This window comes from Protopterus annectens, chromosome 1.part1, assembly GCF_019279795.1.
Source record: "Protopterus annectens isolate FY-2018-M chromosome 1.part1, PAN1.0, whole genome shotgun sequence".
NCBI lineage: Eukaryota > Metazoa > Chordata > Ceratodontiformes > Protopteridae > Protopterus > Protopterus annectens.
The window spans coordinates 552,350,623-552,366,918 of record NC_056726.1 but is presented as its reverse complement, the minus strand read 5'-3'; the positions used below and the strand labels follow the sequence as shown (position 1 = coordinate 552,366,918).

At 38.3% G+C, this 16,296-nt stretch overlaps 1 protein-coding gene across 1 annotated transcript in view; it reads right to left on the bottom strand.

Moving 5' to 3' along the window:
- Window positions 1–16,296, bottom strand: part of LOC122814860 (phospholipid-transporting ATPase ID-like) — a 2,026,011-nt gene that overhangs the window by 74,774 nt on the left and 1,934,941 nt on the right. The window contains exon 26 of the mRNA XM_044087143.1: window positions 10,136–10,274. Within this exon, the coding sequence (XP_043943078.1) occupies window positions 10,136–10,274 (139 nt within the window). The remainder of the gene's footprint in view (window positions 1–10,135; window positions 10,275–16,296) is intronic.

Sequence of the window (16,296 nt, the reverse complement as noted above, 5' to 3'; positions counted from 1 at the left end):
AGACCCCATTTCTAAGTCAAAGTTGATTAAAGTTCATGAAATTAATATTATTTCAATCTTTGATGTCAGCCAGAAGTGCTCTTCGCAGCACCGGCAATGTACCCAGTAATAACTCCTTCTGCAGTTCGTATGGAGTTATATGTATTGGTAACATATTTAAATACGATTGTAGATTCTTTTTTATAAGATCTGTTGCTCCAACTACTGTTGGAAATGTCTGGGTATCTTTCTTCCACACTGCTGTTATTTCTGCCTGCACATCCTGATATTTTATGACTTTGTGTCTCTCTGTACGCAAGACAATGTAGTCACTGGGTGTGGCGATTTCAGTGATCAATTCTACTTTTGTCTTCTTTTCATGGACCACTAAATCCAATTTTCTAGCATCTATCTTTTGAATTGTTGGCGATGGGTGATCCCATGTGATGTAGACTTCATCATTTTCTATGATGCTTTGTGGCTCGTTTCCAGTGTTTTTTAACCACTTTAATACCATAATGTTTGCACAGTCCTCACTGTACAACAGTTTTGCCACATTATTTTGCCTTTCAGTATATAGTCCTTCTGCATTAGTATGTCACAACCAGCAACAAGGTATGCAACTGTTTCCAATTCTGTTTTACAAAACCTACATTTGTCTGTTTCTCCCACATGTTCATTGAACTTTGTAACCCAGTGTGTATGTAGCCTACTACTTTGGGCCGCCAATATTAACCTTTCAGCTCTTGGTTTGAATTTGCCTTTCCTTAACCATTATTGTGGTTATTCCTGACCAACATGAGGTTCTTCCAGAAGTTTTCTATACTTGCAACTATATTTAAGAATTTTTCACATTTCTTGCCTTCTCATCTGGTCCTTCACCTTATATTCTTTTGTTTGTTTATTGGCACATTCAGTTGCTGCCTGATCTGATTTTTATCTTCTTCTGGTTTGATTTCTATTCCTGCTTAACACCGATACTGTTTGGCAGTGTTGTCTGCTTAACATCACACAAACATGGTTGCCAAGAGTTTGCGCACTAGTAGTAAATTCGATAACATGAATTGGCAGGAAAGCACTGTTCACTATTGCTGTTTTCCTTGAACAGACATGTCTGGAGCTAGAAGGGAAGGTGCCCAATTTAGGGGTCAAAGGTGGGATGTTGAGTCCTTGCAAAGAACCACAGCCAAAGACTGTTGCAGGGGGACTATACTGGCTCCCAGTAAATATCTGAGGCATGGAATAGCCTGGCCAAGGTTGTCTCCAGTGCAACTGGCATTCCACTCACTGGACTACAGTGTGGGCACCATTTTAACGACCTGGAAAGGCTGAAGCAGAGTACACTGAAAAAGTGGATGGATGAGTTTAGGACTGCTGACATCCTACAGCTGTGTAAGTATACAGATAAAGAGATTTTATATCAGATAGAAAGATGCATATAGGCAAGACTGGTATGCATAATGCTCATCTCTTGTTTTTTTCTTTTCATCCTACAGCCAATTAAGAGAGCCTGGTGAATAGGGAAGCCCATGCTGAGTGTTTGGAAAGTCTGAGGGAAGCAAAGGGTGTATGCAGCACAACAAAGATATTATTGTATCTAAAGTATTGCTCTTCTATACAGTACTAGCAAATTAAGCATGCGTATCTTTACTGTAAAATCAAGCATCATTCTGTAGCTCAAGCAAACTGTAAGAGTCAATTGTAATATTTCATTCAGATGTTGTGGGTTCAAATCCCACAGGTAACAATTATATCATACGATTATTTCAAAAGATTGCATACTAATGTCAACAACATTGGCATACATGCCATGCTGTTTAATTATTCAGCATTATTTGATCAAGCATATGTGCAATATATGCATATTGTAAAGATTACTTGAAGCAATCATCAGTCATAGTTTGTAGTTGTTAAAAAGTATACTTTTTAACTTACTTTTTTTAAAATATATATTTCTCCTGACCATATAAATTTACATAGCACTATGGACAGACAACTTCCCACAGTTTCTCCAGCCAGCTTGGCTGACATGGTCATCCTAAGGCAGTGTAGCAACTGCCTCATGTTCACCAACAATCCTCTGCTTCTAGTCCACACAAACCCAACATGTGAGACATGCAACTATATTAAGAACCTTGAATCCATGCTGTCTCACACCAGTCAGGACATATAACAATGAGCAGGTGGTCAGCATGCACACCTCACCTCCTAATCCACCCAATCCCACATCACACATACCTACATATGTGGAGGTCCTCACCAGAAAAATACCTAAACACCAAAGACCTCCCAAACACAAACACAAGCACGCTACACATAATACTTCCTCTGCTACTCACAATACACATAGTTCACACAGCAGTGTCTCATCTGTCAAGCCCTTAAGGCAAAATACAAAACCAAGTATATTAGTCATAGGTGATTCCATTATGTTACACACAGATGTCCCTCTCACCTGGCTGGATAAGGAAAAGGTCACGGTCAGCTGTCTGTCAGGTGCCAGGATACTCCATATCACACATGCACTCAAGTCTCTCAACAGCAGGTACTGTTATGACTCCATCATAGTCCATGTTGGTGTGAATGACTTTGGATGCACCTCACTGTACTATATGAAGAGAGACACGACTGAGCTCTTGGACTGTGTGTCTCAAGCAGGTATGTCCCCAGACTTACTTAGCACCATTTTACCTTCACTTAGGATGATGCCTCAATACAAAAAGAAAATGATCGACTTCAATAATTGGCTTAGTTTCTGGTGTCATTTTAAGGAGATCCAGTATCTGTCAGCCTGGGATGACAATGATCGACAGACCTCAATGCTTTGCCAGAGATGGTCTTCATCTGTCATCCCTGGGATTTCAGCTACTGGCTAAGGCTCTTGCTACCCCCATAGTGCCTTTTTTAGGCAGTGTCTCAAGGACAAAATTCCCGATGTAAAAACTCCATCTAAAAATAAGCTCATGGTGCTAAATGAAGAGTCTTAACACGAAAATGTGCTCACTGGAAGCAGTCATTACTTTGGAAGACACGGACATTTCTGCAGTCATGGAGACCTGATGAAAGGCTGTGGAGAGCACCCCAGCCATAGCAGGTTACAACTCCTTTCACACGTTCAGATCACAAACTGAAGGTGTGAAAACTAAAGGAGGCAGTGTATCAATATTCATTAAAGATAAATACACCTGCAGTTGCTTAAACAGTATGATTCCCTAGAGATACTACAGGTGCAATTAATTGTTGGCAGGAAACCTGTTTAAGTCATTACCAGCTACATGACCCCCTCCATGAATCAAGACACCCACTCTACATATTTGGATCTACTTGAGTCTATAAAGATACATCTGAACACCACAGTTTTGTGCGACTTTAACTACCCATCCATTGACTGGGCAAATTACTCATGCTCAAAGTGAGGTTCCTCAACTTTGTTAATTCCAAAGTCCTGGACCATCTTGGATCTGGCGTTTACCAATATGGAGGACCACTGTAGCACCCCTACTGTGAAGTCTTCCCTGGTGAGATCTGACCACAAAGCAGTCTCATTTGAAGTAACTATCACACCTGCCCCCCCCCAGCAGCAACTAAACTAAAAAGCTTCTCCAAAGCAGATTATAAGCACTTACAGGATGGTATAAATAGCTTCATTGCACCTTTCCCCTCAGCTGGAACTGGCAACTATGCCAAGTTTTACACCCATGCTTTATACAAACACCTGTATAACTGCATTGATTTGTCTGTACCTAATATGACAAAAACAAGCTCCTCAAGGAAGAGCAAACCTGCCTGGTGGGCAACTGCCATTAATAGGCTTTACAATAAGAGGAAGAAATCGCTGTCTAAGAGTAAGAGGGAGCGAGCCCTAAACTGCAAACACCCCTCCTCAGCTTAGACAAGCAAATAACACTTCTTGTGAAGTTCTCCAAAGCAAATTATGAATCCTAATTAGCTTCCTCACATAAGGACAACCATAAGGCGTTCTTTAGTTACATCCATAACCTAGAAGGAAAGGCCCATATTTTTGCCGAGCTGGTAGTTTATGATATCACATATACTGAGCCTGTGGACATAGCAATCCTGTTGGCTGTCAGGATCTGTTAAAAGGTCACTCCACTGTCCCCACCACATGTACCCCGTAACATCCCTACCACCTGTCTCCTACCATGTATCTCTAAAGAGCAGTCATAAATGCCTTCTCTAAGGCCAAAAACACAGCATCTATGGGACCTGATGACAACCCAGACTGTGTCCTACATGGGCTCCAACAAGAATTAGCACTATGGAAAGTGTATATTAAAATGTATTACTTATGTTTAGTGCCCGTTTAGTGTTCACCCCATGAAAGTACATGCAAAAACAACACCAAAGGGAAGGCACTTTTTAAGGGAAGAACACATATTTGCACAGTAATCCCGTGTTACCTGCACCCTTCCACTTGCAACTTGGTCTCTCATTACTTGTTCCCAAATATGTCAACTACAGTACAGACATGAATAAAAAATGCTTTCTGACATACCATGTACATCTTTACAAAGACAATACACATTCAGGTTTTTAATACTTATAGTAATGTGGACAGCTGTTTGCAGAGAGTTTGTAAAGCTGTCTCTTACAGTACACCTGCACATTGGAAACACAGCAGCAAATACTACACTTTACACACTCATAAATCTGGTAACCCACAGAACTATATTATCTTGGCAGTCATACATGCCTTGCCATCCATTTCATACAGGCCTCCCAACATCTCCTCTCAAACATCCAGTGATGATGTCATCCACTACACATTGTCCTGCAACATTGAAAAAATCAGACTTGTGCCATGGCTCTTATATTAAGTACTGAATTCTCTAGATGATAGTCCTAGTTAGGTAGGAGTTCTAATCTTATTGCAGTCAAGTGGTATGTGTTTGTATGTAGAGTATAACTGTATATCCTGCAGTCAGCAATACATTCCCACTGAGTGCAGATATTTTAACAGTTGTACATGACTACACATCCATTTAATACAGGCCTCCCAACATCTCCTCTCAAACATCCATTGATGATGCATCCACTGTAAATTGTCCTGCAGCACTGTAAAAGTCAGACTTGTGTCATGATGTGATCTTGTGTTAAGTACTGAGTTCTCTAGCTGATGTTCCTAGTTAGGTAGGGGTTCTAATCTCACTGTAATCAACTTGTCTATGTGTCTGTCTAGTCAGAAGAGCATAACTGTCTATCCATCATTCATCAGTACAATCCCATGGTGTAACAATATTTTGACAGTTGTACATTCCTACACATCCATTTAATTCAGGCCTCCCAATATCTTCACTCAAACATCCAGTGATGATGCCATCCACTATAAATTGTCCTGCAGCATTTTTAAAGACATACTCATCCAATGGAACTTGCATTAAGTACTGTGCTCTAGTTAGGTAGGGGTCCTATTCTCACTGAAGTCAACTGGTGTGTGTGTGTGTGTGTGTGTGTGTGTGTGTGTGTGTGTGTGTGTGTGTGTGTGGGTTCACTTGGAAGAAATGCGACAGAGCATTTTACACCAGCATGTGGGATACTTCTATTACCATCTTCTCACCAGACACTGCTGATGTCATCCGTTAGAAAGTTTTGTCACACAGTTGCCAGATATTTTACTGATACTTATACAGGTTTTCTAAACTGACAGCAGGCAACTTGTGTGTCTGTAAGAATATGCTGCATCAGTATATATTCTACAAGTTTCTGTGAGCAACAGACTGTGAATGCAATGATAACTAGACTTTGGTTTCAGCAGAATCCAGCCAGCAAGACCTTAGTGTCTTAAGAAGACTTCGGATCCATCACAGTAAGCAGCACCTTGATAATTAATTTTTCAGTGTACTTACATAAGACTTTCTCTTCTGAGACAATTTACACAGGGATGTCACACCACATCCATGTCCCACACTCCTCCCAACATATTCTCCTCACCATACAATGATGCTGTCATACTCCATAAAGTACAGCATGACAGTGCTACAGTGAGACATATGTGTTGTTGCTACTGTGACATTGCATGGCATTCATCTTCTATACCTACACAGGCGTAATGCTCAAATCAGGCCCCATCTAATGTTGTTTGTATGTGTGTGTTTGGTGTTACATTATGGTCATTGTTTGATCTGTGTAATGACACTCCATTTCACTACAACCTGGGGGTATGATCTTTGTAATCACTCTTCATTTCACTACCACTTGGGGAACCTTTCCCATAGCCCCATGCATCCACCATCCTCCTGTTTCCTTTGGCCACATGACATCCTTCCTACAGATGACTGGAGGATGTCCTTATGTCAAATATGCATACACACATCATGAAGCAGAGTCCTTCCTGGGCTTCTCCAAGCCCTCTCCAGACCTCTGCATAGGTCATTGCTAATTCTGTCATGGTGTGGTGCACATATCCCATAAGGACAGTAACAGGATGTAATGCAATCCCACAATTTTACACATACACACAATAGCCTTACTATCTTCCATAATATAGATATAGTTTTTTTCTTACTTAGTATAATAATGGCTAGGATTGCATGTGTTTTTGGCCATTAGCATAAAAATGACCCTTGTGCCTTTGAACAGTTTCATTGACGTGCTATATTGCAGTGTGGATGTACAGTATGGCTACAAATTATGTTCTGTGATGTCAGCTAATGTAATTATGGCCATTGCTGCCATTTCATTACATTCTCATTCTATAACAGCTGTAGTAATATGCCTCCTGAGAACTGTTGACATGGTATGTTACACTGTTATGTATATTGTTGGTATAGTAGGACTTGTATTGTTCTGGTGGAGTGGATCAAACTTCTACACAGTTCACATTCCATCACCACATTGACACTTGCAGTATGCCACAGGTTTGCATGTGTCTTCATACTATCATTAAATGTTCTGTGACAGACATCAGTATAAATTCATAATGATGACATGGTCACATAGGTTGTGTGTTATACAGATGTTATTGTGCTGTGATATACAAAATCAAGGTATAACATGTTATGAATAAACTGCAACCTTGTGCAATTCATTCTATGTGCAGTTGTGTTGCTATAGCCAAGGATTATTGAGGTGGTCAGCAGCACTATTGTGTGACTATTAGCATTTGTGTCAGGAAATATTTTGCATGAGCCACAAACAACTGATCTCTACTGTGTCCTGATATGGCATCAGGCTGCTGAAACACAGCTTGCCCATGAAACACATATAGGCATATGTTGTGCAATTGATGTAAGTACATGACACTGGTACAGTTGTACAACTGTGTGCATAGTACCAGTGTGTGGAATGTGATGCATGGGCAAGGTTGTATTTGGAGGCCTTTTCACAATTTATTTATTCCAATCCATGTGAAATGTTAAGGGGATACATAACTAAGGACAGATCTGTTTGTGGATGCAAACAGCCATACCAAACCGGAGGCAATAGACAATCCACTAGCTGATAGTTTGTCTTACATGTCACCCCCTCTGTTGCCACTCGCCATCAGACAAAGTATACATGCAAACATTACTATGGTGTCATTCTAAGGAGAGCAGCTCATCTGTGTGCTCTCTATGTCTAGTAGCACAGACTCAATGGTCCCTGACAACATCACAAGTTGCCTATAGCGTGAGTCAAAACATGGTCTACCAGACGTAGTTGGATTCATACTTCAACAAGACCCATCCTGACTCTTATCATCTGTGAGGTAGACCAACGACTCATCATGGAACTTCTCTAAAAGGACACAGGTAATATCCTAATTGTGTACCAAATACCTGTTTGTTCAGTCTATATCATGACTTTTACATCTGTTCAGTGTCCTTAGCAATGTCACCAAGGTCGTGCATGATGACAACACTGTCATCCTGCATAACTTGACCTGGTCAAGGCATTTGACAAAAACTCACACAAAGGTATTACTGAGAAACTGTCACAAGTGGCCATGAAAACACATAGCATCAAGTGGGTAGACCACTGGATCACGTGACAGATAAATATGTTGCAATGTGTGAAGGTACCTATATTCTGAGTCTAGAGATCAAACAACCAAACCAAAAACCACCTCCAGAGAAAGCCTTAATAGGCAAAAATAGTAAAATGAAAAAAAGGCTTCCACCACAACGAAAAGTTCACTGAGAAATTCTGTTAAAATGTAGGCTTTAATAAAACGAAGAAATAAAAAACACAAATTGTGCTGTTCAAGTTGCAGGTCAAACAGGATAAGCGTTTTCAGTTAAAAAACCTTCTTCAGATATAGAGATCAGGTCTGTATCTCAGAGCTCTGTGCTATGCCCTTTCATGTTCATGATTTCAGTCTCAGATATCAAGGATGATGTACACATCCTTTGTCCAACCAGCTTTGTGGGGGACTGCAGTTTGTGTACAGTCATTGAATCCAAGTGTGGTATTGGTATAAAACAGACAGAATAAGCACACACAAATGATTGCTGCCACAGCCATAGAGACACAGTAGATGAACAAAAGCATTGGGTGATCAGTGCCATTATAAAATTAAATACACAGCTAATTATAATGTAGACCGTACACCCCTATGAGCTGACCATGTGTTATGTGACTTGTGCACTCAGGTAGATGGTAAGCATAACATCCACCAACATGTGCCCACACTGGTAACTACTCCCTTGTATGTAACGCAACTCCTGAGTATGTGCGGGACATCCACATCAAAGGGCATTATAGCTCCATAGTCCTCAGCCCTCATCACAGCAGTAATTGAGTACAATGCACCCTTCATCATGTACCTCAGAACACATCTCCCAGGCATGAGTTACACAAGTGCACCACATTTGCTATCATGAGCTAACACACATGTTATTGGCCATACCTGTGTATTCTTTTTGTTGCATATACAGTAGTGTTTAATGTTGCAGAACCAATATCACAGTGTTATACCAGATGCATGTGTGGTAAGTGTTCCTGTGATGCTCATGGTAAGTACATAGCTGAATGACAACATTGATGGCATGGATTACATTTGTGACAGTGTGGATTCTGCCATATATATATGCCATGTACACTTGTCACCTAGCCAGGGTTGCTCGTAATTCAAATAGAGGTATATCAGTGTCCAGCTTATCATCTCTGGCAAATGTTAAATTTTGAGGAAGGTGTGCTTGATTCCACTCAGAAATTGCTGACAAATCATGCCAGCTGTACAAGTGTGTTCTTGCAGAACCATCTATGATCAACCACATATGTTATGACACAGACATGGGATTCATGGTGGTATAATTCTGATGTTATCCATGATTGTGCATGCTTCTGTCTACACTTCTCCCCGATCCTGTTACTAGGTGTCCTGCTAGGTTGAAACCTATGCTGCCGTTACATTCATAGTCAGGCAACTCATTTTGCACAGCTTCACAATATGCACCTAACCCCTGTTGTATACACATGTCCCTGATATATGCCCCCTTCATTATTTGTGTCAGGATGCTTAAATCACAAAAATTCCTCACCATTGATACGTCACCTTGTGTGACAGTCACATAATATGCAAGTCCTGTACATTATGTACTGCATCATGTTGATATGTGATTACTGTTCATGCTACAATTGTCTTCATTGACATGTCCTCATCTTCTGTATAGTAACATGTTTTACCTGTCCTTCCCCTGTGTCCATTCCTATGATACATCTGTGTGTCCCTTTTCAATACACACACTACCCCTGACTATTTATTTTTAATGGCAATCTATGTACCCTTGTTGATCCCCACCCCAAACCTTTATTTCAGTATGGAAAAAACATGTCTGTAATAGTGTTTATGTATCAAGAGTCTGTAAGTACTGAGACCACAATGCCTTCTGTTCCATGGGGGCTTTTTAGTGTATATGATATCTGTGAATCCATCTGTTTCTTTTCAAATAGGACATTTGGGACAACCAACAGAAAATAATGCCAAACTGGACAACACACCTACAAAGTGCACTCATTGTCTTTTTGTTACCTTTCTGCCTAGTAACATCTATTAAAAGATGATAGTTCTTTCATGTTTGGACAAAATATTTAAATGTTATTCTTTGCTCTTAATTTGCAAAAGGTAACCAAGAGGTATGTTTTATCTGGTATAATTATGAAAATATGACATTGATTTATTACTCAGATCTTTGAAAAACTGGTGATAACTTACCAATGAAAGGAAATGATTTTTTGAAGATTAGATACATTCCATCGCTGTACATGGTGAAAGTTATAGCAAAGTAAGCTGCCAGGCTCCCCCAGATGAAAAACTGGTTAACAGCTGACCAGTAGGCAGTGTCCAAACCAATCTTTGGAGACAGGTAAGTAAGGCATGTTAACAGAAAGCATTGTTTAGTTTGGGTATAATAAATTAACAACTGCACAAAGTATACATTATTAATATAATCACTTTAAACTAATTAAAAGTCTCAGCATTTAGTGAATGGCAAATAATGTTAGAAATTGCATAATTTATTTGTCCTTTAATCCCAATACCAAAAAAAAATAAATAAATAAAACATAAAAATAAATAAATGTTTACCCATAGTAAATAAGAACAAGCACTTTTATTACTGTATGACTCTAAAGGCTGATTCAGAGTTATATTACATTAGCTTGTGAGACTGATAATATGTAAGGTAGTTACAGGGTTCAGGTATTAACCTGAGAAATATGCATTCTCTCCCTTTTTTCATTCTTAAATCCTCCTCAAAGTAAATCACCTTGCTTGCATTATACATTTGTAATACTCATGCACTGTGCAGCCATGTTTTTAAGCCTATTGTTTAGTTCCCATCAGCACTGTTTCCTGTAGCTGTTTCCGCTGGCTGTTACACAAGTAATGATGAATGACAGAATTCTCACAACAGTCTTGGAACTCCTTTCCAGTTACTGGGTGGTTTAAAAAAAACATTGCACAAAAGATTTCATTTGTTTAAAAAAAACATAAACAATAAAACAGTATAAAATATTGCATTAAACAAGTTGTGCTTGTTAAAAGATGCAGTGTTCTATTGTATTACACTGTGCCCATGCCTGTAATGTACCCAGGTTTATAAACTGTTATTTTTGTTATGGCTTCAGTGTTGTTCAATTATTGTTAGGCTTTGGTACAGATGTGATTAGGAGTTACAAAATGCCAATGGCAGTCAGGCAAAATCTTCCACAATCATTGGGTAGCTTTAGCAAGGATCATACAGAACGTTTCAGTTTTTCAGAGGCACACACACATAATAAAATATCATAAATGTCGCACCTAATATAGATGACATTTCTTAACAAGAAGTGCTTTCCATTGTGTTCTACTCTGCTTGTACTCATAACATATTGTGCTTTTAATACCACTGTTGCTTTCCCCACACTTGCTTCTGTCTAATTACTGCTACCTCTGGCTGTAGACTAAAGCTAATTAGGGGAAACAAAACTTTGAGGGCAATCAAGAAATGCTTTTCCAGTTACTGAAGGCTTCACAACAAATCTCATCAAAGTTTTCAGCTGATTACAGTAAAGAGGTATAAAATGTAGCACATAATATCTGTTATACTCATTGAAATAAACCCTTCCACTGTGTTATATGTTTCTAATATGTGAGTGTATGTCTACTTTTGTATATATACAGATCTTTTATATATTTATCTATAGTTATTTATATGTTACATACAAATATACATAAACACACACACACACACACACACACACACACACACACACACATACATGCACATGCATGAACATGCACAGACACACAAAGACATATATGTAGAGTAGATATAAAAAGTGTACACACCCCTGTTATAATACCAGGTTTTTGTGAATGAGACCACAATAAATCATTTCAAAACTTCCCACCTTTAATGTGACCTACAACCTGTACAATTTAATTGAAAAACAAACAAATCTGTTAGGGGAAAAAATATAAAAAATAAAAAATGTACAATAAGCTGGTTGAATAACTGTGCATACCCTTAAATTAATACTTTGTTGAAGCACCTTTTGATTTAATTATAGCATTCAGTCATCTTGGGTAGGAGTCTATCAGCATGGCACATACTGACTTGACAATATTTGCCCACTGGTATATTATTATGACAGCTACTAAGTAGGGCAGGACCAGCTCAAATGTCACACTGATGGGGGAAGGGATGTGAATTTAACATGTGTACCAATAACACTTTGTTTTACAGTGCAATAAACCATTCCTTTGTGTGATAAAAAGTATATATATATTTAGAAAGCTTGTGAGGAAACTATTACTCTATTTTTGTTTTACTTGAATCGCTTGTCTGTGTACTTAATAAAGGATTTTTGACTGGAAACAGACTAACTGCCTTGCTTGGATTACTTTTGAATACTTAGTAATTCTGTACAATTAGATATTTTTTATTATTATTTTTTTTACTTAAGACGAGTTTAAGTTCGCTACTTCTACTACTATTGTCTGATCTGATTAATATACAGTGAGTAACTAGAGATATATGGACTGAAAATCTTCCACACAGAGAAGTTTCTTACACTGTTTTGAATTGTTATTCATATCTACAATATTATTTTTGCAGTGAGAACTGAAGTGCTTTAGTGCTCCATGTATGGTATAGTATAAACTGTTACAAATGTAGCAAGCAGCTTGTCACAGTTTAAAAGGAAAATAATGTCTTTTTGCTGTTTTTTTTTTCGCTCCTTAGATCAGGACTGCCAGTATTCCTTTGATTCCATTAAGCATAATTATACATAGAATATGCTTTACAGTATTTAATTTTCTTGCAATGTTACCCATATTTCCTGTCTCCCAGTCCAAAGTTTCCTTTCATCATACAATTTGTCCACAGAGTGCATAAACTGACATATATTTTAAAAATAGTCTTTAATGTTCTCTTATGCTATGTAGTCAGACACAAAATTACTTGTTAGTCTCTTTTTTTAACATTGGAGTAACTACACAGGGCAAATATTCATTCTAAGGAGACTCACGTTTGTTTGAGTCAGTTGCTTACCTAAACTTGTTAATGAATTCAAATGGCTCCAAAGTGCATTAAGGAGCAAATTTATAATAAATTAACTCCTAATGGCTCACTTATTTTGTCCCAAACAGCATTCCTGTCAATAGCCAAGTGAGTCTTTTTTTTTTTTTTTTGTACATTTTTTTTTACAGTAGGCTTTCTTTTCTAATATTCCGTTCTGTTCTTCTCTCTCTATAGGTGCTGCCACCATTGGATGCATTATGTTTATAAGTACTTCCTTTCCCATTTCCTGTAACTGTGTGTGCACTGGTGTTTGCAGTTTACCTTCCCACTACGTAACATCTGAACTTCTGGTTCCCACTCCTTCGCTTTCCTGGACAAGTTCAACAGCCTGTGACTGTGGAATCATGCCACTTTCTTCTGGTTCATCTTTATTCATCAGTCGATATACAACAGAGTCTTCCATACCTCCTTCTATAAGTACTTCAATCACATGCTGCCTCCTTCATATCTGTAACTGCTTTTGCTCTACACTCTTTATGCTCCTCCTTCTCCATCTCACTCCTTCCTGCAGAGCTGTAGCTCATCAGCAAAAAAAAAAAAAAAAAAAGAAAAAAAAAAGACTTCTGCTTCAGCTTTAAAGAATATACATATCCTGCATGCACCCTTGGTCTTCCAGTGAAGAACAAAAAGAAGAAAAAAAGCATTGCACTGAACTACCTGTCTGTACTGCAATTTCTGTACAGAAAAAAAATACAGGAACTTTCAATTGCATCCCATAACACTTTGCACTTGGGACAGCTGCTCCCTTCTCTCCATTCTTGCTATGCTGCTGCTTTCATGTCACCACACTCTGCCTCAAAGACCAGAAAAAAGTAGGGGGAAGTCACAGGTCTTCCTTCAAAAGAGATCATTGGCGTATTGGGACTAACATGGACAAGAAAGTGTAAATAGAAATACAAATAAAATAAAATGACTTGGTAACACCATGGTCACATAACCACAGGCACATTGAATCATTTATGAAATTGCGATAGTTGACCATAGTTGATCAATCTGTCGATTATAACACTGTACACTGCCCTGTGCATTAAATAATTTTTTGCAGTCATGACAGCTGTTGATAACCTTTTCTAGTCAACAAATTCCATGGCAACCATACACACACTCACACACACACACACACACACACACACACACACACACACACACACACACACACACACACACACACACACACACACACACGTATACACACACACACACACACACACACACACACACACACACACACACACACACACACACACACACACACACACACACACACACATAATGTGTATGTATATGTGCAAGGGTGTGTATGCATGTATACATATGTCTGTGTTTATGTGCATATATCCATTCACTGTTCCATTTTTAAAAAAAAATATTTGTCCAGATGATGGCCTCAATGACAGCAAGGCTGACCAGATTTCCCTGTCTCCAGGAACATTCCCCATTTTATCTTGCAGAATCCATAGTTTATTCAGTTTATTACATAATCTCTCCAGTTATGCTGGGTCTAGCTTACAGGCTCTTCTGAGTGGACCTTGTGTTTAACATCTCCTGCTAGACATAACTGGGGCCATACTTAGTAGCTGCACAAGCCACCTCCTTGAACCCAGATGAGCAGTGCATCTGTTCTAAGATCCTTCCAAGATTATCAGGCATCTTACTCTGTAAGAGTAATAAACCCAGTAATCCTTTAAATGAACCTCATTTCTGCCACTTGTATCTGCTGCCTCATTTTTTCCTGCTCATCAGTCAAAGCCATAAGTAAGAATGGTGAAACAGTATAATTGGTAAATGCTGATCTCCATGTTACGACTCAGCTCTTACTCTATCAATACAGCTCCAGCAACACTGCTGCTCCTGCAACCGTCTGCTGATCAGTATCCTGATCCTGTTTACTTCCATCATGAACAAGACCCTAAACTATTTATACTTCTCCATTTCAAGTAGTTGCCCCCCCTGCCAACTCCGGGTAGCAGTCCATTCTTTTTCTGGGAGAGAACCATGAACTCTATTTTGACTGCTTCACACTCATTAGAAAGCTGCTTCAGTATATACCAAAGAAAAAGTCACTTAAGACCAGTGGGGCTACATAGTTTATAAAGAGAGAAGATGCAAACCTCAAATTCCCAAAAGGGTAAACAGTCCAAACTGTGGATGTATGAAAAAGTTATAAACTCCAAAAAACAAAATAAAGTGACAGGAGAAATAAAATATGAGTCAAAGGTGCAAGCAAAAACCCCTGTCACTCACAGCTGCAGGCAATAAAAGTCTCCTGTTTTTAAACACAAATTCAGTGTAGAGTCAAATCCAATTAAAACTCACAGCTGCAGACAATAAAAGTCTCCAGATTTTAAACACAAATCCAGTGTGGAGTCAAATTCAGTAGAAAATAATGATCCAAAAGTGAAGTAATATCAAAAACATGTTCATTACCCTTTTCCATGACATGTTGTGCTAATGCACTTTCTGACTTCTTGTTTTTAATATTCCTTAAGTGTTCCAATATTCTTTCTTTAAGGCTACGATTCATCTTACCTATATAAAACACATAGCATACAGTACAGAAACTAAAATAAATGTTTCTCGTTGTGTAGTCTTCTTAAAAATGAAATTCTATTTTTACATCTAGTTGGTGGTGTGTAAAGTGACTGCCACTAAAAATGTGTTTACATGCTAGGCAATTTCTACAGGAGTATGTGCCTATCCTGTCAGAATATATAAATTAAAAACAAGAAGTCTGAAAGTGCATTAGTACAACATGTCATGGAAAAGGGTAATGAACATGCTTTAAATTCTTTGTTCTGGAAGTTATACATGAGAACATGAGAGGAGGGGACATAAAGAACATTACAGAAGCAAATGAACAAAGATGGATAATGTTCTTTAAAGCAGAAAAACTACCTGGTTTAAATATTAAAGTTTCCCTTAAACCTTTCTTAAAAGCACGTGCACTTAAACACTGAAATAATTTGAATTTAACCCTGTGTTTTAGAATGTTTATTATTATTGTGTTTTTTTGTGTGCATACACTTTTAATTCTTAATGAATATGCTGCTTAAAGTTGTGATTGGTTAACCATAGTATTCAAACAGCTTGCTGTATTATATGCACTTTTAAAGTCTGATGAAGCGGTCAGATGTACTGCAAAAGCACTCACTTTTTATTAAATCTTTGATATTACTTTGCCATTGGATCATTATTTTCTACTGAATTTGACTCTACACTGGATTTGTGTTTAAAATCTGGAGACTTTTATTGCAGCTTGCAGCAGTAAACTTTTTTCAGACATCTGAATCCAGTGAAACTAGTTCAGGAA